General features: G+C 68.5%; 3 protein-coding genes across 9 annotated transcripts; all 3 read right to left on the bottom strand.

The window, feature by feature from the left end:
• Positions 1–25: 25 nt before the first annotated feature.
• On the bottom strand, positions 26–7,910 carry GRN (granulin precursor). The gene is made up of 15 exons (XM_087770351.1): positions 7,829–7,910; positions 6,718–6,812; positions 6,562–6,639; positions 6,383–6,467; positions 6,191–6,294; positions 5,946–6,087; positions 5,732–5,838; positions 4,954–5,071; positions 4,774–4,871; positions 4,047–4,274; positions 3,011–3,238; positions 1,974–2,201; positions 938–1,165; positions 270–545; positions 26–190 (listed from the first exon to the last, which is right to left on the bottom strand). The coding sequence occupies exons 2-15, from the start codon at positions 6,796–6,798 to the stop codon at positions 71–73; spliced, it is 2,121 nt and encodes a 706-aa protein (XP_087626477.1). The 5' UTR covers positions 6,799–6,812; positions 7,829–7,910; the 3' UTR covers positions 26–70.
• A 918-nt stretch (positions 7,911–8,828) lies between these two features.
• TMEM98 (transmembrane protein 98) lies at positions 8,829–13,881 on the bottom strand. Of its 4 annotated transcripts, none has more exons than XM_087770173.1 (7): positions 13,775–13,881; positions 11,277–11,465; positions 10,920–11,051; positions 10,608–10,641; positions 9,521–9,636; positions 9,371–9,430; positions 8,829–9,126 (listed from the first exon to the last, which is right to left on the bottom strand). In XM_087770173.1, the coding sequence occupies exons 2-7, from the start codon at positions 11,405–11,407 to the stop codon at positions 8,922–8,924; spliced, it is 678 nt and encodes a 225-aa protein (XP_087626299.1). In that variant the 5' UTR covers positions 11,408–11,465; positions 13,775–13,881; the 3' UTR covers positions 8,829–8,921. The 4 variants fall into 4 exon arrangements, with proteins under 4 accessions (XP_087626299.1, XP_087626301.1, XP_087626300.1 ...); XM_087770175.1 differs by having other exon boundaries at positions 11,277–11,456; positions 13,775–13,874; XM_087770174.1 differs by lacking the exon at positions 13,775–13,881 and adding an exon at positions 12,571–12,648.
• Positions 13,882–14,932: 1,051 nt separating this feature from the next.
• Positions 14,933–26,807, bottom strand: ARHGAP27 (Rho GTPase activating protein 27). Of its 4 annotated transcripts, XM_087769928.1 has the most exons (16): positions 26,637–26,807; positions 25,683–26,383; positions 21,885–22,313; positions 20,526–20,741; positions 19,887–19,997; positions 19,722–19,789; positions 19,529–19,616; positions 18,200–18,304; positions 17,657–17,755; positions 17,483–17,573; positions 17,183–17,308; positions 16,775–16,873; positions 16,407–16,484; positions 16,118–16,252; positions 15,708–15,813; positions 14,933–15,615 (listed from the first exon to the last, which is right to left on the bottom strand). In XM_087769928.1, exons 2-16 carry the CDS (start codon positions 26,361–26,363, stop codon positions 15,438–15,440), a joined length of 2,610 nt encoding a protein of 869 aa, XP_087626054.1. In that variant the 5' UTR covers positions 26,364–26,383; positions 26,637–26,807; the 3' UTR covers positions 14,933–15,437. The 4 variants fall into 4 exon arrangements, with proteins under 4 accessions (XP_087626054.1, XP_087626055.1, XP_087626057.1 ...); XM_087769929.1 differs by lacking the exon at positions 16,775–16,873; XM_087769931.1 differs by lacking the exons at positions 25,683–26,383; positions 26,637–26,807 and adding an exon at positions 25,005–25,089.
• Positions 26,808–26,839: the final 32 nt, after the last annotated feature.

Below are 26,839 nucleotides of genomic sequence, written 5' to 3'. Positions count from 1 at the left end.
CCCCCGAGGAGCCAGGGGACGGGGCCTTGTCCTAGAAACCGTTTATTGGGCTGGGGGCACCCGGAGGACATCAGAGCAGCACCCTGTGGGGTGCAGGCAGGTCCCAGCGCTGGGGGCTGCACCCCCAGCCCCCCCCGGTGCAGCGGGACCCCCCGGGGCAGCAGTGACGGCCGTCGGAGCAGCAGGAGCCCTGTGGAGAGATAGGGGATGAGGAGGGGAGCGAGGGGGTGATGCCACCCAGACCCCCACCCTGGTACCCCCCCACTAACCTGGGCGAAGGGGCAGCACCCCCAGGAGCCCCCCCGGCTCCGGCAGCACCGCTGCCCGCCGCGGCAGGAGCGGGCGGCATCGCATGGCACGGCAGTGGCACCTGGCTCGGTGCCGGCGGCTCGCAGCAGGGCGGGTGGGGGGGTGGGTGCCCGGCGGGGGGGTGCGGGTGCTGGCAGCAGGAGGGTGGGTGCCAGCAGCTTGTCGCAGCTCTGGGTGGCCACGTTGCAGGTGTAGCCCCAGGGGCAGCAGTGCTGGTGGTCCCTGCAGCAGACGGCCTAGGGGGGCAAGAATGGGGGTCTGAGGCCAGCCTGACCCCCCCCGGGGATGCCCAGCTCTGCGCCTGGGGACCCCCAGGGGACAACGGCGCCATCCTGACCCCCAACTCCTGCTCACGTCCAGCAGCGGCCCCAGGGACTGTTCTGGACCCTGTCCCAAGGTGCCCCGAGCTGCCGTGGAGGGCGGGGGGACAGTGATGGAGATGGGATGTCCCATGTCCCTGTCGCCCCCGCCCAGCCCTGCATGTCCCCAAGCCCTTTGCCTCAGCCGCGCGGGGGCCTTGGAGCTGTGTCCCCCTCACAAGGACACTCTGGTCCCCCACAGGTCACAGCCCCGGCCCCCACCCCACTGAGGACACCACCACGTCCTTGTCCCCAGGGCCACGCCAAACCTGCTCCAGCGGGCAGCACCCCCAGGCCCCCGAGCTCAGCCGGCAGCACGTGCTCCCGTCGGGGCAGCTCGTCTCCTCGTCACACTGCACGTTCCCTCCCCGGGCCAGCGCCGGGGTCTTCCGCAGCCAGGGCCGGCGGCCCCCTCCCTCCTGCAGGCAGCTGCCTGTGCCGGGGTCGCAGGTGTGGCCCTGGGGGCAGCAGTGCACGTGGTCGGGGCAGCAGACGGCCTGGGGGGGCGAGAAGGGGGGGCTGAGCCCAGCCTGGACCCCCAGGGACCCCCGGCTCCAGGCCCGGGCACCAACCCTGCCCCCTCCCTGCCTGTTCCTGCCCTCCCTTGTCCCCTGTCCCCCCATCCCAGCCTGGCTCCATCCTGCAGGGGTGAGGGGGGATATGGGGACTCCCACCACCCTCGTTCCCCACCAGCCGGGCACACCAACATCCCCGAGCATCCCAGTGGCCTCATCCCCCTTCATCACCTCCTGCCACTGGAGCCCCAAACTGGTCCCAGTGAGCAGAGAGGATCTAGCAGGTGCAAAGGGGCCTGGTGTCACCCCATCCCCATGGGACATCACAGGGGTGGGAGTCCTGGGCTGGCCACATTTGTCCTGGGGGACTGGGGACACTGGCCCTCATCCCACCCAGGCACAGGGGACATCTGCCTCCATCCCTCCCAGGGGAACAGGGGATCTCTGCCCTCGTCCTTCAAGGAGCAAGGGGACATCAGCCATTGTCCCACCGGGGGCACAGGAGACACCTGCCCCATCCCGTGGGACAGGGCTGGGTCTGTCCCGGGGCACAGGAGGTGGCAGCGTCCACCTGAACGTCCCCATGTCCCCAGGGCCTGGGCTCCAGCCACTCGGGGCCCCTCAAGCCACGTCCCCTGCTACAGGGACACCCTGGTGCCCCACAGGTCTCAGCCCAGGTCTCCCAGCTCGCCTGGGTGCAACCCTGCACTGCCCCACGCCACTGGGGACCCCACCACGTCCCTGTCCCCATACACGGACCCCCTGGCCCCGCAGGCAGGGCCCCCCATACCTCCTCCAGCGGGCAGCACCCCCAGGCCCCCGAGCTCAGCCGGCAGCACGTGCTCCCGTCGGGGCAGCTCGTCTCCTCGTCACACTGCACGTTCCCTCCCCGGGCCAGCGCCGGGGTCTTCCGCAGCCAGGGCCGGCGGCCCCCTCCCTCCTGCAGGCAGCTGCCTGTGCCGGGGTCGCAGGTGTGGCCCTGGGGGCAGCAGTGCACGTGGTCGGGGCAGCAGACGGCCTGGGGGGGCGAGAAGGGGGGGCTGAGCCCAGCCTGGACCCCCGGGGACCCCCGGCTCCAGGCCCGGGCACCAACCCTGCCCCCTCCCTGCCTGTTCCTGCCCTCCCTTGTCCCCTGTCCCCCCATCCCAGCCTGGCTCCATCCTGCAGGGGTGAGGGGGGATATGGGGACTCCCACCACCCTCGTTCCCCACCAGCCGGGCACACCAACATCCCCGAGCATCCCAGTGGCCTCATCCCCCTTCATCACCTCCTGCCACTGGAGCCCCAAACTGGTCCCAGTGAGCAGAGAGGATCTAGCAGGTGCAAAGGGGCCTGGTGTCACCCCATCCCCATGGGACATCACAGGGGTGGGAGTCCTGGGCTGGCCACATTTGTCCTGGGGGACTGGGGACACTGGCCCTCATCCCACCCAGGCACAGGGGACATCTGCCTCCATCCCTCCCAGGGGAACAGGGGATCTCTGCCCTCGTCCTTCAAGGAGCAAGGGGACATCAGCCATTGTCCCACCGGGGGCACAGGAGACACCTGCCCCATCCCGTGGGACAGGGCTGGGTCTGTCCCGGGGCACAGGAGGTGGCAGCGTCCACCTGAACGTCCCCATGTCCCCAGGGCCTGGGCTCCAGCCACTCGGGGCCCCTCAAGCCACGTCCCCTGCTACAGGGACACCCTGGTGCCCCACAGGTCTCAGCCCAGGTCTCCCAGCTCGCCTGGGTGCAACCCCTGCACTGCCCCACGCCACTGGGGACCCCACCACGTCCCTGTCCCCATACACGGACCCCCTGGCCCCGCAGGCAGGGCCCCCCATACCTCCTCCAGCGGGCAGCACCCCCAGGCCCCCGAGCTCAGCCGGCAGCACGTGCTCCCGTCGGGGCAGCTCGTCTCCTCGTCACACTGCACGTTCCCTCCCCGGGCCAGCGCCGGGGTCTTCCGCAGCCAGGGCCGGCGGCCCCCTCCCTCCTGCAGGCAGCTGCCTGTGCCGGGGTCGCAGGTGTGGCCCTGGGGGCAGCAGTGCACGTGGTCGGGGCAGCAGACGGCCTGGGGGGGCGAGAAGGGGGGGCTGAGCCCAGCCTGGACCCCCGGGGACCCCCGGCTCCAGGCCCGGGCACCAACCCTGCCCCCTCCCTGCCTGTTCCTGCCCTCCCTTGTCCCCTGTCCCCCCATCCCAGCCTGGCTCCATCCTGCAGGGGTGAGGGGGGATATGGGGACTCCCACCACCCTCGTTCCCCACCAGCCGGGCACACCAACATCCCCGAGCATCCCAGTGGCCTCATCCCCCTTCATCACCTCCTGCCACTGGAGCCCCAAACTGGTCCCAGTGAGCAGAGAGGATCTAGCAGGTGCAAAGGGGCCTGGTGTCACCCCATCCCCATGGGACATCACAGGGGTGGGAGTCCTGGGCTGGCCACATTTGTCCTGGGGGACTGGGGACACTGGCCCTCATCCCACCCAGGCACAGGGGACATCTGCCTCCATCCCTCCCAGGGGAACAGGGGATCTCTGCCCTCGTCCTTCAAGGAGCAAGGGGACATCAGCCATTGTCCCACCGGGGGCACAGGAGACACCTGCCCCATCCCGTGGGACAGGGCTGGGTCTGTCCCGGGGCACAGGAGGTGGCAGCGTCCACCTGAACGTCCCCATGTCCCCAGGGCCTGGGCTCCAGCCACTCGGGGCCCCTCAAGCCACGTCCCCTGCTACAGGGACACCCTGGTGCCCCACAGGTCTCAGCCCAGGTCTCCCAGCTCGCCTGGGTGCAACCCTGCACTGCCCCACGCCACTGGGGACCCCACCACGTCCCTGTCCCCATACACGGACCCCCTGGCCCCGCAGGCAGGGCCCCCCATACCTCCTCCAGCGGGCAGCACCCCCAGGCCCCCGAGCTCAGCCGGCAGCACGTGCTCCCGTCGGGGCAGCTCGTCTCCTCGTCACACTGCACGTTCCCTCCCCGGGCCAGCGCCGGGGTCTTCCGCAGCCAGGGCCGGCGGCCCCCTCCCTCCTGCAGGCAGCTGCCTGTGCCGGGGTCGCAGGTGTGGCCCTGGGGGCAGCAGTGCACGTGGTCGGGGCAGCAGACGGCCTGGGGGGGGCGAGAAGGGGGGGCTGAGCCCAGCCTGGACCCCCGGGGACCCCCGGCTCCAGGCCCGGGCACCAACCCTGCCCCCTCCCTGCCTGTTCCTGCCCTCCCTTGTCCCCTGTCCCCCCATCCCAGCCTGGCTCCATCCCGTAGGGGTGAGGGGGGATATGGGGACCCCCTCATTACTCTTGTCCCCCCCACTGGGACACATGAAGGTCCCCAAGCATGCTGGTGGCCTCGCACTCCTTTGTCACCTCCCGCCACTGGCGCCCCAAGCTGGTCCCAGGTAGCAGAGGAGGTCTGACTGGGGCTCAGCAAGGGGGCCTAATGTCACCCCCCATCCCTGTGGGACATTGGGCAGGTGGGAGCCCTCCCTGTCCCTCGTGGGGGCCAGGCGACATTGGTCCTCATCCCACCCAGGGGACAGGGGACACCAGCCCGTCCCGGGGGGGCACAGGAGACCCCCACCCCTGTCCCTCCCGGAGGACAGACCCCCCCATACCTCCTCCAGCGGGCAGCACCCCCAGGCCCCCGAGCTCAGCCGGCAGCACGTGTTCCCATCGGGGCAGCTCGTCTCCTCGTCACACTGCACGTCACGAGCTGGGGACAAGGGTACAGTCAGACCCGGTGTCCCCTCCCCGGGCTGGGACTGGGGGTGGCCGCCCCCCAGGGGGGTCCTCACCTTTGGGCAGGGCTGCCAGGGGCCGTGCCCGCCCCGCTGCTGAGGTGCAGGTGGAGCGCTCCAGGTCGCAGGCAGTGCCCTGCGGGCAGCAGTGCCGCCCGTCGCCGCAGCACACCGCCTGCCCGGGGAGAGCCCGCTGTCCGTGCCTGCCGGACCCCTGCCCGCCCGGGGGTCCCAGCGGTGCCATGGACAGGGTGGGCTGCTGGTCTGGGGTGCCAGGAACGGCCTGCGTGGCACGGGGTGCCTGGCATGGGGTGCCTGGGACAGGGTGCCTGGTATGGGGGGGTCTGGTACTGGGTGCCCGGCATGGGGGGCTCAGTGCGGGGTGCTTAGTGCGAGGTGCTTTGGACAGGGTGCCTGGTATGGGGGGGTCTGGTGCTCGGTGCCCGGCATGGGGTGCCCAGTATGGGGTGCTCAGCATGGGGTGCCCAGCACGGGGTGCCCAGCATGGGACAGATAGCACACAGTGGCCAGTGCAAGGTGACCAGCACGGGGTGCTTGGGACACGGTGCCCGATACAGGGCGCCCGGCATGGGGTGCTCGGTGTGGGGTGCCCAGCATGGGGTGCTTGGTGTGGGCTGCTTGGTATGGGGTGCTGAGCATGGGGGTCTGGTATGGGGTTCCTGGTGTGGGGAGCCTGGTACGGGGTGCCCAGTACAGGGGGGCTGGTGTGGGGTGCCTGGCATGGGGTGTTTGGTACAGGCTGCCCAGTGTGGGGTGGCCGGCGTGGGGTGCCTGGCATGGGTGCCAGGGTGGCCAGCGCAGGGCCAGCACTCACGTTTTGCAGGGGACAGCAGCCGTACTGCGCCGAGGACAGCTGGCAGCAGGTAGCACCGTCGGGACACGCCGAGCGGCCGTCGGGGCACAGCACCTGGCGCAGCGCAACTGCGGGGACACGCACACGCAGCGTCACCGTGCCCCCTCCCCACCTCTGCGGCCCCTCTGTGGCGACAGCGAGGACACCCCGCCACCCGGAGGGGGACATCCCTTACCTGACGCTGGGGGCTGGCGCTTCCAGGCGGGGAACGCGGTGCCCATGGGGACATCGCCGGCGGGTGACAGGCAGCGCCCGTGGGCCAGGTCGCAGACGGTGGCGTGGGGACAGCAGTGCACCTTGTCGGCACAGCACGAGGCCTGCGGGCGCCAGACACGCTCGTCACAGCGGTGGCCGCATGATGTCGTGTGTGTCGTCCCCCCCCCCCCCCCCCGGCAATGTCCCTGTGTCACCCCCCTGTACCTGGGGCATGGGGCAGCACCCCCAGGCGCCGCTGGCCGTCATGCAGCAGGTGGCATTGTCGGGACACTCAGACCGCCCGTCAGGACAGGAGACAGCACGGGGGGCTGCGGAGAGGGGGGACAGGGTGAGGGACACCCATGCCTCCCACCCAGGCCTATCCGCGTCCCCCGCCCCCCTATGACCCCCCCGGACCTGGGGACGTGATGCAGGATTCGCCGTCGGCGCTGCAGTGGGACCCTCGGGGACAGCAGCGGTGGCCGCCAGCGCAGGGGACTCCCTGGGGGAAGAGAAGGTGGGGGTGGGAGGCTTCACCCCCCCCCCCCCAAATGGCAGAGAGAGATGGGAAACTGAGGCACGGCGGGTGGGCTCACCTCCGGCAGCGGGCAGCTGGCTCCGGCGGGGCACGGTGAGCCATCCCGGCACACCGCCGCACTGCTGGCGGGCAGGATCTGAGGTGGGGGGGGACAGGGGGGTTACCCATGGGTGGGGGCACCCCCCCCGTAGCCCCCTAAAGCCTGGGCACTCACCGGGGTGGCTGGGAACGGCTCCCCGTCGAGGCATTGCCCGGGGACGGCCAGGGTCAGCCACAGCAGCAGGAGGGTCCTCATGGCGCTGGTGGCACCTGCGGGCAGCGGACCCCCACCCCGGCACCACCGTGCCTCAGTTTCCCCACTCGCGGAGGCGGGGGGGGGAGGTCTCTGCCCCAGCACCACCCCCCCGGCTCTCGCTTCCCCTTTCGGCCGGGTGCTGGGAAAGCCCCAGCCCCCAGCTTCTTGCCCAGGGCCCCCCCACCCCAGGGTGCTGGCGGGGGGCACCCAGACGCGCCGGGGGGGGGCCGCTGCGGTGGCTGGCACCCCAACCGCCGCCCGCAGCACCCCGATAACATCTCCCTGCACCGCAGGAAGCCAGCACCGCTGTCGGGGGGGGGGCAGCCCTTAGCACCCGTGGGTGCTGGCTGGGGGGGGCTGCCCCCCCCACGCCCTGCCCCCCCCCCCGCCACCCACTTCCACAATCACTTTCACTTCCCTTTCCCCACGTGGTGCTGCCCCCCCTGGCCCCAGCCCGGGGGGGGAGCCGAGGCAGGCCCAGGCCCCCCAGGTCGTGTTGGGGGGGGTCACCGCCCCCGGGGACCCCATGTGGGGCCCTGTGCGGGGGGCAGGGGGGTGGCAGGGGACAGCCCCCACCCCTCGGTGTCACTGCGCTGTCCCCCACCCCGGGACCCCCCAGGGCCGGACCCTCCCCACGGCCCGGACCCAGTGCTCCCTGTGACTCCCAGTGCCTCCCAGTACCTTCCAGTATCCCCCAGTGCCCCTAGAACCCCCATGACTCCCAGTGCCCACCGGTGTCTCCCACTGCCCCCAGAGCACCCTGTGACTCCCAGTACCCCCTAGTATCTCCCAGAGCTCCAAGGGACTCCCAGTACCTCCCAGTGCCTCCAGTACCTCCCAGTGCCCCCAGGGACAACCAGTGCCCCCCAGTGCTCCTCTGTGACTCCCAGTGCCCCCCGTGCCCCCAGGACCTCCCAGTGCCCCCAGGGAATCCCAGTATTCCCCGTGCCCCCTGTGGCCCCCTGTGCCCCCCGGGCCCCGGGCCCCGGGCCCCGGCCCCCCCCCGGCCCCGGCTCCCCCCGGCCCGTACCCGCTCCCGGTCCCAGCCCCGCTCCCGGTCCCGGTCCCAGCCCCGCCGCCAGGGTCTCGGTGCCGGCCACCCGCAAGCCCCACCCCCCTCGCCCCATTGGCCCACCGCCCCGTCCGCTCCGCTCCCATTGGCCAACTCGGGGAAAGGGGGCGGGGAACACCGCCTCCTCACCCTTACCCCCTTACCCCGCCCTCCCTATCACGTGACGCGGGGGCACATGACCGCAGGCCCCCAGCCCAGCGGGGTGGGTGCGATGAGTTGGCCAGGCCTCAGCCGGGGGGGGGTGTGTGTCCGGCGTGGTGGCCTCGTTCCTGGGGCGGGCAGCACCCCCAAACCACCCCAAATCCACCCCAGACCGCTCCACAATGTCCCTGCCGAACCCCCAACCCCCCCTCGACCCCCCTAAACTCCCCCCAGCCCCTCCAAACCCCCTCGATGTCCCCCAAATCCCCCCAACCCCCCCAACCCCCCTGCCAAACCCCCACGCCCCCCAAATCCCCTCCGACCTCCCCAAAAACTCCCCCCTCCCCCTCCAAACCCCCTCACCCCCCCAACCTCCCCCAAATCCCCTCCAATCCCCCCAAAACTCCCACCTCCCCCCAAGCCCCTCCAAACCCCCTCAGCCCCCCAACCCCCTTCACCCCCCCAAAAAACTCCCACCTTCCCTCCAAACCCCCTCACTCCCCCCAAGCCCCCCAAATCCCCTCCAACCCCCCAAAAACTCCCACCTCCCCCCCAAGCCCCTCCAAACCCCCTCAGCCCCCCAACCCCCCTCAACCCCCCCAAAAAAACTCCCACCTTCCCTCCAAACCCCCTCAGCCCCCCAACCTCCCCCAAATCCCCTCCAACCCCCCAAAAAACTCCCACCTCCCCCCCAAGCCCCTCCAAACCCCCTCACCCCCCCCAAATCCCCTCCAACCCCCCCAAAACTCCCCCCCCAACCCCCCCAAACCTCCTCGCCCCCACCCCAGACTCCCCCTCTGGAGCCAGAAACCACGGAGCCAGGCCAGACCCAGGGCCCCCCATTTTGGGGGGGGGCCACCCCAGGGGTTTATTGCCAGCGCAGGGTGCCGGGGGGGGTGCGGGGGGGGTCTCAGATGGTCGACTGCTCCTGTCGGAAAGCCTCGGTGGCCGGTGGCCGGTCGGTCTCGGTGGCCATGGCGGCCTGGCGCAGCACAGCCATGTGCTCCTCGGCGGCCGCCAGCGACCGCTCGACCCAGTGGCGGGCGGCGGGCTGGCGGCAGGCGCTGCGGGTCACCAGAACCAGGTGGCTGACCGACAGCAGCAGCGCTGCGGCCCTGCGGGGACACGGTGGCCTTGTCACCTCCCGCCCCGTGCCGGACAGGGACGGTGGCTTTGCCACCAGAAGTGTGGCTCCTGCCTCAGTTTCCCCATCTGCAGCACGGGGTGTGGGGATCCCCCCCCCGCCCCATCCTGCTGGGTTACCCCGCAGTGGCTGTCCCCAGCTACGTGGCATGGGGTGGCACTGGTGTGCGTCCCCCCGTCACGGGTGTCCCCCCACCCAGGGAGTGTCCCTGTCACCTCGCGTCCAGCAGTTTGGGGTCCAGCGGCGGGTACATGGATCTCACCACGTCGTCCACCCTGCCGGTGGGGATGGCGTCAGCCCCAGGGGACACTGCGGTGACACCCTCCGTCACACCCCCCCCAGAGTCCCGGGGCCACCCCCGTCACCTGGGGCTGATGCGTTTGGCCACCACGATGATGTCACCCAGGCTGGCGGGGGACTTCACGCGGGCGCCCGAGCCCATCGTCATGGCCACCAGCTTCTCCGTCAGCGTGTGGCAGATCTGGGGGGGGGGACACAACGGGAGTGGGGCCAGGGTGTGCGCTCGGTGTCACCAGTGCCACCAGTGCCACCGGTACAACCAGTGCCACTGGTGCCACCATTGCCACCAGTGCTACTGGTACCAGGACCATCATTGCCACCAGCGCAACCGGTACGACCAGTGCCACTGGTGCCACCATTGCCACCAGCGCCACCATTGCCACCAGTGCTACTGGTACCACCAGTGCCACCAGTATCACCATTGCCACCAGCGTGACCGGTACGACCAGTGCCACTGGTGCCACCATTGCCACCAGTACCATTGCCACTAGCACCATTGCCACCAGCGCAACCAGTACGACCGGTGCCACTGGTGCCACCATTGCCACCAGCGCCACCATTGCCACCAGTGCTACTGGTACCAGGACCATCATTGCCACCAGCGCGACCGGTACGACCAGTGCCACTGGTGCCGCCATTGCCACCAGCGCCACCATTGCCACCAGTGCTACTGGTACCACCAGTGCCACCAGTACCACCATTGCCACCAGAGTGACCGGTACGACCAGTGTCACTGGTGCCACCATTGCCACCAGTACCACCATTGCCACCAGTGCTACTGGTACCACCAGTGCCACCAGTACCACCATTGCCACCAGCGCGACCAGTACGACCAGTGTCACTGGTGCCACCATTGCCACCAGTACCATTGCCACCAGCACCATTGCCACCAGCACCATTGTCACCAGCACCATTGTCACCAGCTCAACCAGTACAACCAGTGCCACCGGTGCCACCATTGCCACCAGTACCATTACCACCAGCACCATTGCCACCAGCGCAACCAGTATGACCAGTGCCACTGGTCTCACCGTTGCCAGTAGCACCATCATTGCCACCAGTGCCACTGGTACCACCAGTGCCACCATTGTCACCAGCGTGACTGGTACCACCAGTGCCACCGGTGCCACCAGTGCCACCCCCTGGACTCACCTTCAGGATGGCGATGCAGTGGGACACCAGACCCCTGTGGAGACGGAGGAGGGCGTCAGTCTGGGTGGACCCCCCATCCTCGTCCCCCACGTCCCCCCCCACCTGCCTGCCCACACCCTGTGTCCCCCAGACCCCTGGGGACATTCCCACCTGGACACCAGCTTGAGGACCATCCCTTCTTGGAACCTGCCATGGCTTGGTGACCCCCAAACCTTGACCACCTGCATCCCACGATGGGGGGGTTGGCACTGCATGGGGGTCCCCAGCAGCGGTGGCGGGGACACGGGGGCCTGGGGGGGGACACACACTTACGAGGCGTCCTCGACCCAGTCCTCGTTCTCCAGGATGGCCTCGATGTGGGGGTTGGTGATGACCACGTCGTCCAGCTCCAGCTCCGAGGGCTCCGACGGCATCTCAGTGGTCCCCATCAGGTCCACGATGGGTCTGTTGGGGACATGGGGGACATCCCTGGGGACAGGGCCACCTCCTTGGGCTCCTCCCCCCCTCCCCAACGCCCTGATGATGCTGGATGTGTCCCCAGCGTCATCCCCCTGATGACAGTGGGCATGTCCCCAGCATTGTCCCCAGCCAATGGGGTTTGGGGTCCCTCCCTGACCCCCCCTCACCCAGTGGGGATGGGGACAATGCCACCCCCGTGGGATCACTCACTTGGTGTCGTAGTGGTGCCGGAGGTCTTTGGGGTGGCAGTACCGCTGCCGGCAGACCACCACCAGCGCCACGAAGGACGCCAAGAAGATGGTGGCCAGCACCCCGATGGCCACGATGACAACCGTCTCCATGGCTGGTCCCCACCGGGAGGGTGGCTCAGGCGTCCGGCGCCATCGGGGTCTGCGGTGACTGGGAAGGAGTCGGGAACCTCACAGATGCTCTTCCCCCACCCCTGCACCCCAAAATGCCTGGCCAGGACCTGGTGTCACCCACAGATGGACCCCTGCCCCAGGGGGTCCTTCTGGAGGCAGCATCACCCGGGGGGGGACACCGGGGGGGCAGGGGGGACGCTGGGTATGGGGTGGAGCGGGATGTGGCCACGGTATGTGCGGGGCTGCCCCCATCCCGCCACCACCGCCATGGTGACACAGGGCAGGGGCAGGAGCTGGCGTCAGGAGAGCGAGGTCTGGGCCATATGGGGCGTGGGGACCCCCAGGGCCCTGTCCCTATAGCGCCACGGGGACCCCCAGAGCCTGATCCCTATGGGGACCCCCAGAGCCTGATCCCTATGGGCTACAGGGACCCCCACAGCCTGGTCCCTATGGGCTATGGGGACCCCCACAGCCAGTCTCTATGGGACCATGGGGACCCCCAGAGCCTGATCCCTATGGGCTATAGGGACTCAGAGCCCAGTCCCAATGGGGCTATGGGGACCCCCAGAACGTGATCACTATGGAGCTGCAGGGACCCCCAGAGCCCCATCCTTGTGGGGCTCTGGGGACCCACAGAGCCCGGCCTCTATGGGGCTATAGGGACCCCTGAAAGCCTGGTGTCTATGGGGCTATAGGGACCCCCAGAGCCTGATCCCTATGGGCTATAGGGACCCCCAGAGCCAGTCCCTCTGGGGCTATAGGGACCCCCAGAGCCTGATCCCTATGGGCTATAGGGAGCCCCAGAGCCAGTCCCTATGGGGACATGGGGACCCCCAGAGCCTGATCCCTACGGGCTACAGGGACTCCCAGAGCCAGTCCCTATGGGGCTATAGGGACCCTAGAGTCTGATCCCTATGGGCTATAGGGAGCCCCAGAGCCAGTCCCTCTGGGGCTATAGGGACCCCAGAGCCTGATCCCCCTCACGGACACCCGGCCATGCCAGGCTCAGGGGCCACCAGCCCAGGACAGAGCCAGCCAGGACCTCTGTGTCACCGCGTGGGTCCCCAGTGGGTGCCCACCCTGGGGCGGGGAGGGGACCCCATCCTGCCGGGGTGGGGAACACCACGCTCTGCCCTCCCTACCTGCTGCCAGCCGGGAGCCACCGTCGGGGACCGGGGACACGGGGACGGTGCCACTTCCGCACCGTGCGTGCAAACACCGCTGGCTCCCGACCTTTACCCCCTGACTAACGCCTGGGCCCCCCACGGGGGGGGGTGCCAGACCTGTCCCCCCAGCCCCTCCAGCTCCCCTCCCCACCGCACCCCCCCCCCCCTTTTTTTTCTTTTCTCCCCTTAAACCCCATTGAATTTTAAGCCAGGTTTAGTGATTTGGCTTAAATTTCCAGGCCGGGTGCATTTGTCCCTGCCCCCTCCCCCGCCACGTAGGGCTGGGGACAGCGGGGGGGGGACACGGTGGCCCTGTGCCCCCCCCCTTTCCCACTGAGATTAATGCCTTAAGAGGGATTTTGGTCACCAAAGCTGGTCCTGCGCCGTAACCCCTTGGTGCCTGGTCCTGGGGGGTGACAGCCCGGGGGGGTTCTCCAGCCCCCGGCCCTGGGGGGTCCCTGGCCCTGGCTTGGTTGGGGTCAGATCCTGCCTGTGCAGCGCCGAGCACTGCGGGGGTCCTGTGGCAGCAAGGGGAAGTGGGGGGGTCCTGGGGGTGCTCTGCCGGGGGGGGGGGGCGCTTTTGGGGGCGGTCTGGGGGGCCCCTGTGAGGATCTGAGGGTGAGGTGCTGCTGGGGGGCCTGGGGGGTCCCTGTCAGGGTCTGGGGGGCTGCTGGGGGCTGGTCTAGGGGCTCCCTGTCAGGGTCTGGGGGGGGGGATCTCTGCTGGGGGGTCTGGGGGTCCCTGTGAGCCCCTGGGGGGTTGTCCTCTTGGGGGGCCTGGGGGGGCCTGTAAGGCTCGGGGGAGGGGATCGCTGCTGGGGGGGGCTGGGAGTCCCTGTGAGCATCTGGGGCGGGGGTTGCTGCTGGGGGGGCCTGGGGGGCCCTGTGAGGCCCTGGGGGGTTGCTCCGGGGGTCCCAAGGCGGGGGGGGTCTTTCTCGGGGTCCCTCCCAGCTCTGGGGGGGCATCGGTCCCAGGGGTCCCCTACCGCTCCGAGGGTCCCGCACGGCCGCGGGGGGGGGGCGTGGGCTCTCCCGGGGGTCCCGAGGGGCGGGGGGAGGGGGATCGCTGCGGGGGTCCCGCACGGCCCCGGGGGGGGGCATCACTCCGTGGGTCCCGAGGGGGGGGGGGGGGATCGCCCCCGGGGGCCCCCCCGCCCCGACCCCCCCGACCCCCCCCGCACCTGGAGCCGCTCCGCGGCGGCCGCGCACAAGATGGAGCCGGGGCGGGGGGCGCGGAGCGGGGCCGGCAGCGGGGCTCAGCCCGGGCTCTGCCCGCCCCGGGGCCGGCACCGCCCCCGCCCCGCCCCGGAGGGGCCCTCCGCGTCCCAAAGTTTCCCCCTTCGTGTCCCGGAGCGGTCCCTCGTGTCCCCGCTGCATCCCGAAGTCACCCCATCGTGTCCCAAAGTGGCCCCGCTGCACCCCTGAAGCATCCCAAAGTATCCCCTTATGCCCCAAAATGTCCCCGCTGCATCCCAAAGTGTTCCCACTGCGTCCCCTTGTGTCCCCAAGCGCCCCTGCTGCACCCTCGGAGCATCCTCTTGTCCCCCAAGGTATCCCCTTGGGCTCCACTGCATCCCAAGCGGTCTCTGTCCTGTCCCCGTTGTGTCCCCAAGCGCCCCTGTCGCACCCCAGAAACATCCCCTTGCACTCCAAAGTATCTCCTTGTGTCCCAAAATGTCCCCACTGCATCCCAAGTTGTCCCCATTACATCCCCAAGTATCCCCAAAGTGCCCTTGTGTCCCCAAGTGTCCCTGCTGCATCCCAAACTGTCCCCGCTGTATCCCAGCCATCCCCACCGCATCCCAAACCCCTGTCGTACGCTGACCTGCCCCCGTTGTGTCCCAAAGGGTCACCACCGTGTCCCAAAGCATCCTCCTCATGTCTCAGCCATGCTCTTTAGTGTCCCTATTATGTCCCAAAGCATTTCAGTTGTGTCCCTTACTGTCCCTTTTGCGTCCCTTACTGTCCTGGTTGTGTCCCAAATCGTCTCCATCGTGACCCAAAGTGTCCCCACCCCAGAGGGGTGACTCTGGGTGACGGGAGCTCACGTCCCACTGCCACCCGCTCCCCGCCCTATTGCTCTCGGCACCCGTCCCTGCTGCCTGCAGTGACACTTGCGATGACATGGGGATTGGTGATGTCAGCCAGAAAAGATGTCCCCAAGCCCAGGGGACACGGTCACCACGGTGGCCTGCAGTCTCGCCCCTCTGGGGAAGCTGAGGTCCCCTCCTCTTGTCCCCAAGGGCCACCGGGAGCCAAGGGGCACCGAGCCCCCGCCGTGCCACTGGTGTCTCTGGGGATGTCCCCGTGCCCCGCCAGCAACACCTCGTCCTCGCAGCTGAACGGGGTCTTTATTCAGGAATACGGTGGTGGGCTCGTGCCGGACGCCGGCTCCGGCCGCGGCACAGCCCGGCTTCTCCCTGCCCGCCCCGCCGGTGGCACCGTCCCCACAGGCACTGCCCGGCCGGGCACCTCTGTCCTCCTACCCGGGGATGCCAGCTCTGTGCCACCGGCGAGCTGGGGACCACAGGGCTCCATCGTCCCCTCTTGACCGATGGGGACCCCCCAAACCCCACGCACCCCCTGGGGCTCAACCTCCGCGGATCCGGCCCCAGTGGGAGCGGGTGGCAGAGGAGGATGGGGTGCTTGGGGTGCCCCGTCTCCGGCACCCATCCCTCGAGCCGCATCTCGAGCGAGCTGGGCCACCGCGCTGCCCTTCATTGAGCCCACGATTGCCACCACCCACGGTCCGAGGTGACACGTGGCCAAATCCTTCCCCTGAGAAGCTGCTCCTTCATGTCCCCCACTTGTGTGGGCTTGTCCCCACACATGTCCCCAGGGGGTTTAGCCGTCGGGGAAGATGTAGCTGTACTGGTTGAGGATGTGCTCCACCACCTGGTTCTGGAAGACCATGTGCATGGCCATGTTCCCCTCCTCGCTCGCCGGCCGCAGCAGCGTGGGGCCGAAGACGATGGCGATGCTCTGCACCGACATGCGGTTCTCCTCCTTGTACTCGATAACCCTGTGGGGATGAGGGACGGTGTCACCTGGCATGTCCCCAAACCCAGGTCCTGTCCACCGGGTTGGGTTTGGGGGGAGTGGGACGGGTGTCACCTGCAGAGGTGGCGGAAGAGGACCTTCATGGTGTCGTGGTGGGCGGGTGGGAGGGAAAACACCAGGTCATGGACACACTGGCCCCGCCTGGTCGGGTCCTGCATCTCTGTGAGGGGAGACACGGTGGGGTGCTGGCTCTGGCAGCCGGAGCACCCGTCCCCATCCCTGTCCCCATCCCTATCGCCATCCCCATCCCCGTCCCCATCCCCATCCCCATCCCCGTCCCCATCCCCATCACCATCCCTATCCTCATCCCCGTTTCCATCCCTGTCCCCATCCCCGTCCCCATTTCCATCCCAGTCCCCATCCCCATCCCCGTCCCCATCCCCATCGCCATCCCTATCCTCATCCCCGTTTCCATCCCTGTCCCCATCCCTGTTCCCGTCCCCATCCCGGTCCCCAGGCCTCACTGATGGCAGCGATGAACTTGTCGAAGTGGCTGAAGGGGATGAGCGGCTCCGGCAGCTCTCGGAAGAAGAGCTTCAGTGCCCCGGTGACAACGTGGATGTCCTCCCAGCGCCCGTCATCCAGGTCCAGGTGCTCGTCTGCGGGGTGGGGACAGCACCTCAGGCAGGTCCCAGAGCCCTGGGGACCGGCGAGGGTCCCCGTCCCCTCCCTCCCTGGCTGGAGCCCTGTCACCCTGCCCTTGGGGGGGGTTATATCCCATTTGTCGCCCGTTGTCACCATGGGGGACCTTACCATGCTCCACTTTGTAGCGCAGTTTCTGGATGGTGGCCAGGTTGCCGCTGACCCGGTACAGCCCGTCGATGTCCAGACCTGACAGAAGATGGTGGTGATTGTGGAAAAGCTCCCGGTTAACCACAGCCCGGCCTGGGATGTGACACCAGCCACCATCGAGGGAGCTCCAGGTACCCACGGGTCCCCACTGTCCCCTGGGAGATGCCCACAGCCGGATGGCACATGGTGACAGCGACCAGCATGGCTTTGCAGGGCCGCAGCACCCAGCTTCCAGGGAAAACCCAGCCATCAAATTTAGCTTTACCCAGTGCTGTCCCCATCCTGGTGCCCCCCCAGGTTGCCCCCGTCCCCGAGCCGCGGGGCAGTACCTCTCCTCTCCACGGTCTGGATGCACTGCAGGACGAAGCGGGGCACCGTCCCCCGCTCCCGCTCGCACAGCGCTTCCAGGGAGCAGCCGAAAACCTGATCTGGAAAAACCAATGGAGGCTTGAGCACGGCTGGGTGGCACCAAAAGGGTGCCCAGTGGCGGGTCCAGGGTAGGGGACAGGGCTGGGGACATCGCAGGAGGGCCCATTCCCATAAGGGGTGGCTGGAAGTGATGGGACATGCCCGAGCCCATCACCATGATGTTGGGTCAGGGTTGGGCTTGGTCCCCCAGCCCACTGTCCCAGCTCCATCCCTGCCTGTCCTCACCCACCTCCCAGCCTGGGGACACCCCGAGGGGGCTCAGCTCCATCCCAGCACCCACCCCGATGTAGCCCCATCCTGGCACCCACCCTTGATGTAGCCCCTCTCGCGCAGGGACTGCAGCGTCGGCCGCCTCTGCAGGAACTTGCGGAGTTTGTTCCGGACTTTGCTGGTCTCGCTCTCGCCGCCGGCACTGCCCGGTGTCTGCCCGGCCACTGGTGGGAACGGGGCACAGGTCACCATCATCCCAAGGGACCGGGGTGCTCCCGGCATGCCCCCCACCACGAGGAGCTGGGGACACCGTGCGGCGGCCACCCGACCCTGCCCGGTGGATGGTTTTGCCGGTGCCACCCCAGTGCCTGTCCCTGTGCTGGGATGCCCGAGCTCACCTGCCCTCTTCTCCTCGCCACTCCCCAGCTTCTCCCGGGAGCCGAATTCAGCCCTGCTCTTGGCATCCTCCTCGCCGGGGAGGTTGGTGCCCTAGGGAAGGGGCAGCGTGAGACCCCTGTGCCCGTCCCCGGGGTGGCAGGGCGGGGGTCGGCGGGCAGCGGGCGCCTGCTCACCAGCCTGCCGATGCTGTCGGCGATCGCCTTCTGCCAGGCGGTGATGATCTGCTCCGAGTCGTGCTGGATGAGGAACTCCGAGCCCTCCCGTGTCTTCAGCTACAGAAGCAGCAGGCAGCGGTCAGGGCAGGGCCGCGGGGCTGCCTGCGTTTGGCCACAGCCACACGGCTCTGGTGGCCAGGTTGTGGCTGAGAACGGCGCCCAACTCATTACACCAATGACCCCAATAGTTGCTGTTTGCTGGTGAGCAGGGTGGCTGGAAACCTCCTCCCTGTGCAAAGCCTGAGTGGAAAAACCCCTCTGGGAGCCAGGACGTCCCTTGGTGACATCTCCATGGCCATAGGAAAGGGGCAGTTGCCGGCAGTGCAGCATGTCCCTTTGCTCCCAGCCTGGGGACGTCCCCTAGTGTCCCCACCAACCCCAGCACATCCCCTTCACCGCTGGTGGGATGAACCAGGCAGGTGCTGGCATTGCCACCGCCCCCTGGGCCACGCGTGGACCCCGATGGGTGACCGATGTCCCCCCCACTGTCACCCAGCTCACCTCCAGGACGTGCTTCTTGCTGGACTTGTCCTTGCCAGCCCAGGCGAGGGTGGCCCCGCGCAGCTCCACCGTGTGCTCGGGGGTGGTCAGGGTGCTGGGGTGCCGCTGCGGGAGCAAGGGGACGAGGGTGGCACCGCTGGCACCTGCCCTGAGGGGACGGGGACACCGGGGTCCTGCTCTGCAGGGGAGCTGCAGGCTTTCCTCTGCCAGAAAGGCATGAGTGGCAAATGTCCCCTGTGAGACGTCAAATGTCCCCTGTGAGACGTCTCTGTCCCCTCCCACGGCACCGGGGTCTCTCTGCAGGACCTGGACATGGTGCTGCTGCTGTGGGGTGGGTGTCGTGGCCACCAGCTCGGGGACAGCCACCGTCACTTCATGGGACATCCCCAGCCCTGCCCGGGGACCCCGGGGGTCTTCAGCTTTAGGGTCCGTCTTGGTGACAGCAGCGTGCAGCAGCAGCATTATGTGGGGAACGGAGGCCCTTGCAGGCTGCCGGGTGGCTGTCCCCGGGGAGGGGACAGTCCCCTGGCGTTTTCGTAGGGGAAGAGCATCAGACCCTCTTGCTCTCCCCATGCCCTGGGTTTTGGGGTGCTTTGGCCATGCTCCCCCTCCATCCCTCCCCTCTCCATCCCTGTTTTCCAGAAGAGCCCCCCCAGCCAGAGCCCCGCACCCCCATCCCAGCGGTGGGGCCAGCACCGCGAGGGCGTGGGTCAGTCCCCTCTCCTTCCCCTGCCACCGTCGCCGCAGGGTGTTGCAAGACCCATGGCAGCTTCTGCATCCGGGTGGTGGCTGATGGGTGCCGGGGGCTGGGTTGGGCGCCGCTTCCTCCCTGCTCTTCCTCCCTGCTCGCCCCGACGAGCTCCGGGTGCTCGTTAGGGTGCCCCAACACCGGCCCCGGCCCCGCTCCCACACAGGGGGAGCGTGTGTGTGCAAGGGGAGGTGCGAGCTCAGTGCTGGGAGGGGTCCTCATGCAGGGTGCTGGGCCTGTCCCATGGGTGCTGGCCCTGTCCTGTGCATCCTGGCTCCATCCCATGGGTGCTGGCCCCATCTCATGGGTGCTGGTCTCATCCTGCAGGTGCTGACCCCATCCTGTGGGTCCTTGCCCTGTCCCATGGGTGCTGGCCCCGTCCCATGGGTGCTGGCCCCATCCTACAGCTGCTGGCCCCATCCTGTGGGTGCTGGCCCCATCCCGTGGATGCTGGCCCCATCCCATGGGTGCTGGCCCCATTCCATCAGTGCTGGCCCCGTTCCATCAGTGCTGGCCCCATCCCACGGGTGCTGGCCTTATCCCATGGGTGCTGGCCCCACCGAGGCTGTTGGGGCTCTTACCAAGGCACCGGCAGCCGAGTGCTTGGAGTCCTTGAAGAAGGTGAGGATCCCCCCCTCCAGCACCGTCCAGGAGGAGCTCCAGTTCTTCCTGGGGAGCAGAGGGGGGGTCACGCAGGGGGACAGCACAGCCCCTGTCCCCTCCGCCCCCCCAGGCCTCCCTTCTCCGGTGGCGGGGACACCAGGATCTGCTTACCGGAGCCGCTTCCCTCTGTCCGCTGTCTTGGTCCGGTTGAGCACCCCAGCTTTTTCGAGGCTTTTAAACTGGAAGGCAAAGCATGTGAGGGGAGTCAGGTTTGCACCCTGTCCTCCCTGGTGCTGGGGTGGGGAAGGGCTGGCTGCCCCTCCCCAGGGTGCTCACCTTCTCCTCCTTGAGCCCCAGCGCTGGCGGCACGGTGCTGTGCCAGGCAAAGAGCCCGCTGTCCTGGCTGGAGCTGCTGCTGGCCCGGTCGTGGCGGCTGCCCAGTGGCACCTGGAGGGGAGCGAGCGGGTGATGCCCGAGGTGCCCGTGCCGGATGGGTGCTGGGCTTCGCACCCATTGCACCCCAGAGTCCCTGCCCTCTGCTTTTGTGGCCCTGTGAGGATGCTCATCCCATGGCAGACACCCCTGTCCCCATCTTTGTCCCTATCCCTGTCCCCGTCCCCATCCCAGTCCCTCTCCCTGTCCCTGTCTGTATCCTGTCCCTGTCTGTATCCTGTCCCTGTCCATATCCCATCCCTGTTCCCATCCCAGTCCCTACCCCTGTCCCCATCTCCATCCCTGTCCCTTTCCCTAGACCTGTCCCTGTCCCTTGCCCCACTCCTGTTCCCACCCCTGTCTCCATCACTATCCCCATCCCCATCCCTGTCCTCATCCCCATTCCTATCCCTATTCCCATCCCTATCCCTGTCCCTATTCCCATCCCCATCCATATCCCTGTCCCAATCCCTGTCCCTATTCCCACCCCTGTCCATATCCCCATCCCCATCCCCGTCCCCGTCCCTGTCCCTGTCCCCGTACCGTGTCGGAAGCGAAGTGCTCGGGGCAGAACACGGCTCCCTCGGGGTGGCTGTGCCTGTACCAGCCCGGGGGTGAGCCCAGCTCCTCGGCGCTCCTCGGGGGCAGACAGAGAGCAGCCCCCTGATCATAGGAGCCCACGGGCGAGTAGTCCTCCTCGGGATAACCCTCCAGCTCATCTGGAGAGAAGTCGGGATAGTCCGTTTCTGGAGTGGGCGGCTGGAGGGAAGAGCCAGGTCAAAATCTTGTGCCCCACCAAGAGCATCCGCATCCCCAAGCCGTGGCCAGCCCAGGTGGCGGCTGCCCCATCTCCATCATCTCCATCTCCATCCCCATCTCCATCTTCATATCTTTATCAACGATCTGGAGGAGGGGATTGAGGGCACCCTCGGTCAGTTTGCAACCAACACCCAGTCGGGTGGGAGCGTTGATCTGCTGGGGGGCAGGGAGGCTCTGCAGAGGGCCCTGGCCAGGCTGGGGCGATGGGCCCAGGCACTGGGTGAGGGTCAGCAAGGCTCAGGGCCGGGTCCTGCACAGGGGGCACAGCAACCCCAGGCACCGCTGCAGGCGTGGGGAGGAGCGGCTGGGAGCTGCCCGGCGGGAAAGGGCCTGGGGGGGGTGGTCGACAGCTGCTGAACATGAGCCAGCAGTGTGCCCAGGTGGCCAAGAGGGCCAATGGCATCCTGGCTTGTGTCAGGAACAGTGTGGCCAGCAGGAGCAGGGCAGGGATCGTCCCCCTGCGCTGGGCACTGGTGAGGCCGCCCCTCGAATGCTGTGCTCAGCGCTGGGCCCCTCAGCCCAAGGAGGCCACGGAGGGGCTGGAGCGTGGCCAGAGCAGGGCAGCGAGGCTGGGGCAGGGGCTGGAGCCCAAGGCTGGGGAGGAGCGGCTGGGGGAGCTGGGGGGGCTCAGCCTGGAGAAGAGGAGGCTGAGGGGAGCCCTCATCGCTCTCTGCAACTGCCTGAAAGGAGGCTGGAGCCGGGGGGGTCGGTCTCTTCTCCCCAGGAACAAGCGATGGGACGAGAGGGAACGGCCTCAAGCTGCGCCAGGGCAGGTTTGGGTTGGGTATTAGGAAAAACTTCTTCCCCGAAAGGGCTGTCAGGCCCTGGCCCAGGCTGCCCAGGGCAGTGGTTGAGTCCCCATCCCTGGAGGTGTTTAAAAGCCGTGTAGCTGTGGTGCTTAGGGACATGGTTTAGTGGTGGCCTTGGCAGTGATGGGTTAACGGTTGGACTTGAGGATCTTAAAGGTCTTTTCCAACCTGAACAATTCTATGATTCTATGATTTCCATCTCCGTCATCATCCCCGTCCCCATCCCTGTCTCCATCCCCACCCTCACCATCCCCGCGCCTCGCTGGGTGCTCACCCTCTGCTCCATGGGACCGTACCGCGTCACCCCAGGGTACATATCCTGGGAGCTGCCTCCGTCTCCCGCGTGGGGGGGGTCCCACGACGTCTCACCTGTTACCGAATTATAGAAAAAAGCCTGTCCGCTGGCTTCATCCACGTACTGTTCCCACGCGGGAAACTCCGGGCTGTGGGCGAACGAGGAGGCGGGAGAGGCGACGGGACTCACTCCATCTTCTGCCTGCCCAAAGGGACAATCCCACGTGGTCTCGCCCGTCACCGGGTTGTAATAAAACAAATGTCCACTGTTTATATCCGTGTGGGTTTCCCAGTCTGACACGGAGCTGCCGGGCTCCTCCGGGGCCGAGCTGGTGGCTGCAGCTTCTTCCCGCAGCTCCTGGATGTTGAGGTAGATGGGGGCGGGAGGCTCCTCCAGCTCCTTGCGCACCTGGCGGGGAGACGGATGGGTCACTCGGGTGCTGCAGTTGGCGATGGGTGCGGCGAGCCGTGGGGCAGGGATGCTGGGGACGGCGTTCTTGCGATGTCCCCGCCGTGGTACCCGGGCTGGCGGATGGATGCGGGGGCCGAGGAGCCGGATCCTGCCCTGCCCCGGCTGCTGGCGCATCCCTCCTGCCCAGGCACCCAGCAGGCGCTGCCCTGAGACACCCTCTCCCATGGGGCAGGAGCTGAGAGCGATGGGGTGTCAACGGCCAGCTGGTGGAGGAGGGCACCCATAGCACCCACAGCACCCACGTTGGGGCAGGGAGCACCCAGCTGGCAGTGGGGATAAGAGTCCGGCCCGAGCACGCGGAGACAGTTTGGGCTTGGGGCATCGTGGTCCCCAGTATCAGCACCCTCATCACCGGTACCCATGTCACCCGCTGCGCCTGCGCCCCTGGGATCTGCACCCAGGGCATCAGCATCAGCACCCCAGCACTTCCAGCACCACATCGTCAGCACCCAGGGCATCGGCATCAGCACCCTGCACTTGCACCCACCATCATTGGCAGCCAAACCATGAACACCCCAATATCTGCACCAACGTCTGCAGCCCCAACACCACCGACATGCCCACCGCCTGCACCCCCAGCCTCTGCACCCACCTCCCTGGCACCAGCACCCCAGACTCGCACCCTCACCACCTGCACCCACGCATCGGCACCCTCAACATCAGCACCCTGGGACATCTCCAGCACCCACATCACCTGCACCCCCAGCCTCTGCCCTCGCATTGCCAGCACCCAGACCATCTGCACCCATATCACTGCCACCTACACCCACATCACCAGCACCCAGACCACAGCACCTACAGCCCCAGCACCCTGACCCCGCCAGCGAGCAGAGCCGGGCGCTGAGACTGACAGCCCCATCACCACGTCCCAGAATAAGGCCCCGAGCACCCCCGGCGTGGGTGCCTGGCTGCCCCCCGCTATCCGTGGGGCGGCTGCGGGTGGGGGGACGTGGCCCCTGGGACCAGGCGGCCGCGGGTGGGTGGCTGCCGGCCGGGAATCGCCTCCTGACACCCTTTGATCTCCCCAGCTTTACAGCCCCTGAGCCTCCCTCCAACGGTTGCGGGGACAAAGTTTCCCAGCCTCGGCCCTGCCCGTCACCCTGGGGCGCGGGGGGACGGCGGGCAGAGTGTCCCCAGGGACACCCTGGAGCGGAGGGGGACAGCGGATCAAATGTCCCCAAGGTCACCCCATCACCCTCCCCCCCCGCTGCCCCACGACCCCCCCGCTGCGGCGAGCGGGGCCGGAAGCCCAGCGCAAGAGGCCACCATCATCTTGGGGACAAGGGACGTGGGGGTGAGGACGGGGGACCCCCGGCAGGGAGCCCCCCCAGCACCTCCCTCCCTCCCATGGGTGCATCCCCGGGGGTTTTTCTCCCCCCAGGGTGGGGCTGGGTGCCCCTCGCTCCTTCGGGACGGGCATCTTGGCACCCACCGGTGCCCGGTGCCGCTTCCGTGGCGTAACCACTCAGGGAAATCCAGGAGGCAGCTTGGAGGCTGGGGGTGACCCCACAACACTCCCTCCACCCACCCTGGCTGGGTGCACCCATGGGTGCTGCCTACCTTCCCCAAGTGCAGGAGCCGCGACACCCTGCTACGGGACCGCTGCAGGGCACCTGACGCCCGGTCACCCATCCCGGTGGGCGCTGCGGGGGGGTCAGCCGGCGGGGGCACCGAGAGGCTCCGGTGATGCCGATGGCGCCCTGCGCTGGGCCCCGCGCCGGCCGCGCTTCCTGCTGGGGTTCGGGGAGCGGAAGAGCCGCCTCCGAGCCCGGCGCTTGGCCCCGGAGCGGAATTGGCTTTTTTTGGGGTTGTTGTCACCCCGTCACCCGCCATCCATCGAAGGTCACCTGCTCCGGCAAAACCAAGGCCGACCGGGCAGGAACTGCACCGGGACGATGCTGTGCCGGGGATGCAGCTGGCGCTAACGGGGAAAACTGCCCACCAAATTTAGGTTGGCCCATCCGGCATCGTGCCGCTCCACCGGCAATGGCATGGGAATGAGCTGGGGGGCTGTGTCCCCCCAGTGCCGGGATCGCCCCGTCCCGGCAGCCGAGGCAGTGGATGCACATGGTGGCCAGGCCAAGGCCACTGCAGCCCCGCCATTGCCGGCGCCGGTTGGTTTTGGTGCCGCTTGGGTTTAGGCAGGGGAAGGGGAAAGCTCCAGCAATGGCACCGGGGTCGGGGACCACACTGGGTCTCTCCCGGGGGGGCATCGGTGGCTTTGGGTGTGCAAAGAGCGCTGGGAGGGTTAATCCGGCACGGCTGGGGTGGCAGGGTGTAAAATGGGGTGTAAAATGGGGTGTAAAACCCAGTCCCTTGCCACCGAGCCCCCCTTTCCTCCAGGACCCCCCCCCCCAGGCGGCACAGCCCCTCGAGCCCCCCTCGAAGTGGGGGACAGGAGGGCTCGGGGTGCTGCGGGTGCCTGGGGTTTCCCCAAAGAGAAGTGCTGGGGGTGGGGCAAGGACGCGGGCCCCCCCCTCTGCCATTGCCCTTGCCCCGCTGCGCCCCACTCCACGTCAGTGGCAGGCGAGGGGACACCCCCCACCCTTGGGTGCCCCCCCAACATGAGGGGTGCAGCAGGGAGCTCCGGGATGGGGGGGGGACTGGGAAGGGCCCCTCGCTACTTACTGGTGTGGGGGGAGCGTGGGTTTTGGGGTGGCGGGGCGCCTGCCTTGGCCGGGGTGCACCCAGCACCCACCTCCGGCCCTGGGTGCTGCGCCCAGGTGAGACACCCGCCCCGGCAGGGAGGAGTTGCTGCGCTTCCCTGTTAACCCCTTTCTGCCTCCTCTCGCTCCGGGAATGCTGCCGGGACGGGGTGCGGGACCCCCCCAAGCACCCCTGGGTGGCACCGAGCCCCCCGGGGACCGCGGGCATCGCTGGGCTCTGCACCCCTGCGGTGGGGGCAGAGCCGGGGGGGCTGGGAGAGCCCAGGGTGCCCATGAGGGTGGGGAAACTGAGGCAGGGTGTGGGGGGGGCTGAGCAGGGACTGTGCGAGGGGTGGGTGCCCGGTGGGGGGTTGCTCACCCCCCCCCCGAGGCGGTAATTGCTGGTAAACCGGTACGGGGGGGATTGGCCCACAGGTTTGCCCCAGCTCGGTGAGGAGACACGGGGGGTCCCAGCAGTGGCAGCAGGGCCGGGGAGCCCCTGGGTGCCACCCCACCCCGTGCCGGGGGACGTGGGGTTGTGCCGAGGGGACACAGGGGGCATTGAATCAGCTGGGAGACCCAGGCGTCCTGTCCTGTCCCCCCCCCAGTCAAACCCCCCTCGGCGCTGCCTTTGGGGACGGCACCGGGGATGTCACCGTACCTGAGGCGCATGGCCGGACCCCGGCCACCTCTTGGCCGTGTCCTTGTCCTTGCCGGGGGCATAGAGGGTCTCGGAGCGGCTCTTCCCAAGCGGGCGAGTGTGTCCTGGGGGGTCCCCGCGCGACCCCATGGCGGTGGCACTGCGTGGCACTGGCATCACCCGTGCCAGGTCATCCAGGGAGTGTGAGGGGCGCACGGGCTCGGCGGGGTGGGGGCTCAGCCCCGTGGGGACCCGAAAAGAGCTGAGTGCTGGCGGCGAGTCCCTCCTGGGCACCGAGTCCCTCCGGGGCACCGAGTCCTTCCTGGGCACCGAGTCCCTCCGGGGCACCGAACATCCTCCAGCCGGTTCCTCCGCCTCGGCAGCACCGACGAACCGATACTCGTAGGCTGGTGGCTGCTGCGGGACGAGCGTGGCTGGATCCATCCCGGCATGCCCCGGCGGCGGGGGATCGAGCGGGGCCGGGGTGGCGATGGGGGGCAGCTCCTTCACGTACTGGGCAGGGATGTAGAAAGGCCGGGCGTCCCCGCTCCTCTTGACGTGCCACCAGTGGTGGTTGGTTCGCTTCAGCAGGATGTAGCGCTCGTTGGGCTTGATGGAGACCAAGGTCCCGTCCTTGGCTCGGTACTCAAAGCCGTACTCCACCAGCACCAATGCCTCCTCCGCCGGCACCGCCGCCTCCATGGCTGCCCCGGCACCTCCGCCTGCGGGAGACGGGGCAGGGAAGGGGTGACGGCAGCTGCCCAACCGTCTCGGGGTGCACGGGGACCCCGGGAGAGCTGAGTTGGGGGGTCCCCATGCACCCCAGCCCCATGAGGCTGTTCCACAAACCGCCCAAACCCACCTGAAACAGCCCTGGGGTCACCGCCACTGGCCTCACCCACTGTCCCCAAGCCCCCAAAGCCACCGAGCCCCAAGTCCCCAAGTCCCCAAAGCTACTGAGCCCCCAAATCTCACCTCCAGCCAGCCTCGGGGTGCAGGCGGGGGCGGTGGGGCGCGCGGCGGGTCCCGCTCGTGCCCGTGCCGGGCTGGTCCTGACTCGCCCTGGTTTCCTGCCAGCGCCTCGCTGAAAGACGGGGCTGGGCTCCACGCCGGCGCTGGGTGCCCGGCCCCCCGGCCGGAGGAGAGGGGCGGTGGGGGCCCGGCCTGTTTCCTCCTCT

Source organism: Nipponia nippon, unplaced genomic scaffold, assembly GCF_047370975.1.
Source record: "Nipponia nippon isolate SJK-2023a ecotype South Korea unplaced genomic scaffold, ASM4737097v1 scaffold_32, whole genome shotgun sequence".
Classification (NCBI taxonomy): Eukaryota; Metazoa; Chordata; class Aves; order Pelecaniformes; family Threskiornithidae; genus Nipponia; species Nipponia nippon.
This window is presented reverse-complemented; position numbering and strand designations above follow the sequence as displayed.

Coding starts and splice junctions, on each gene's coding strand:
- GRN (XM_087770351.1), bottom strand. CDS start 6,798: ATGAGGACCCTCCTGCTGCTGTGGCTGACCCTGGCCGTCCCCGGGCAA. Junction 6,088..6,190: donor GGTGCTGCCCCATGCCCCAG/GTACAGGGGGGT, acceptor TGGCGCCCGCAG/GCCTCGTGCTGTGCCGACAA. Junction 5,839..5,945: donor GCGCCAGCCCCCAGCGTCAG/GTAAGGGATGTC, acceptor GTGTCCCCGCAG/TTGCGCTGCGCCAGGTGCTG.
- TMEM98 (XM_087770173.1), bottom strand. CDS start 11,407: ATGGAGACGGTTGTCATCGTGGCCATCGGGGTGCTGGCCACCATCTTC. Junction 11,052..11,276: donor CGGCACCACTACGACACCAA/GTGAGTGATCCC, acceptor TGTCCCCAACAG/ACCCATCGTGGACCTGATGG. Junction 10,642..10,919: donor GACTGGGTCGAGGACGCCTC/GTAAGTGTGTGT, acceptor CCGTCTCCACAG/GGGTCTGGTGTCCCACTGCA.
- ARHGAP27 (XM_087769928.1), bottom strand. CDS start 26,363: ATGGAGGCGGCGGTGCCGGCGGAGGAGGCATTGGTGCTGGTGGAGTAC. Junction 17,574..17,656: donor CCGACAGCATCGGCAGGCTG/GTGAGCAGGCGC, acceptor CCCCTTCCCTAG/GGCACCAACCTCCCCGGCGA. Junction 15,616..15,707: donor CTCTTCCGCCACCTCTGCAG/GTGACACCCGTC, acceptor TCATCCCCACAG/GGTTATCGAGTACAAGGAGG.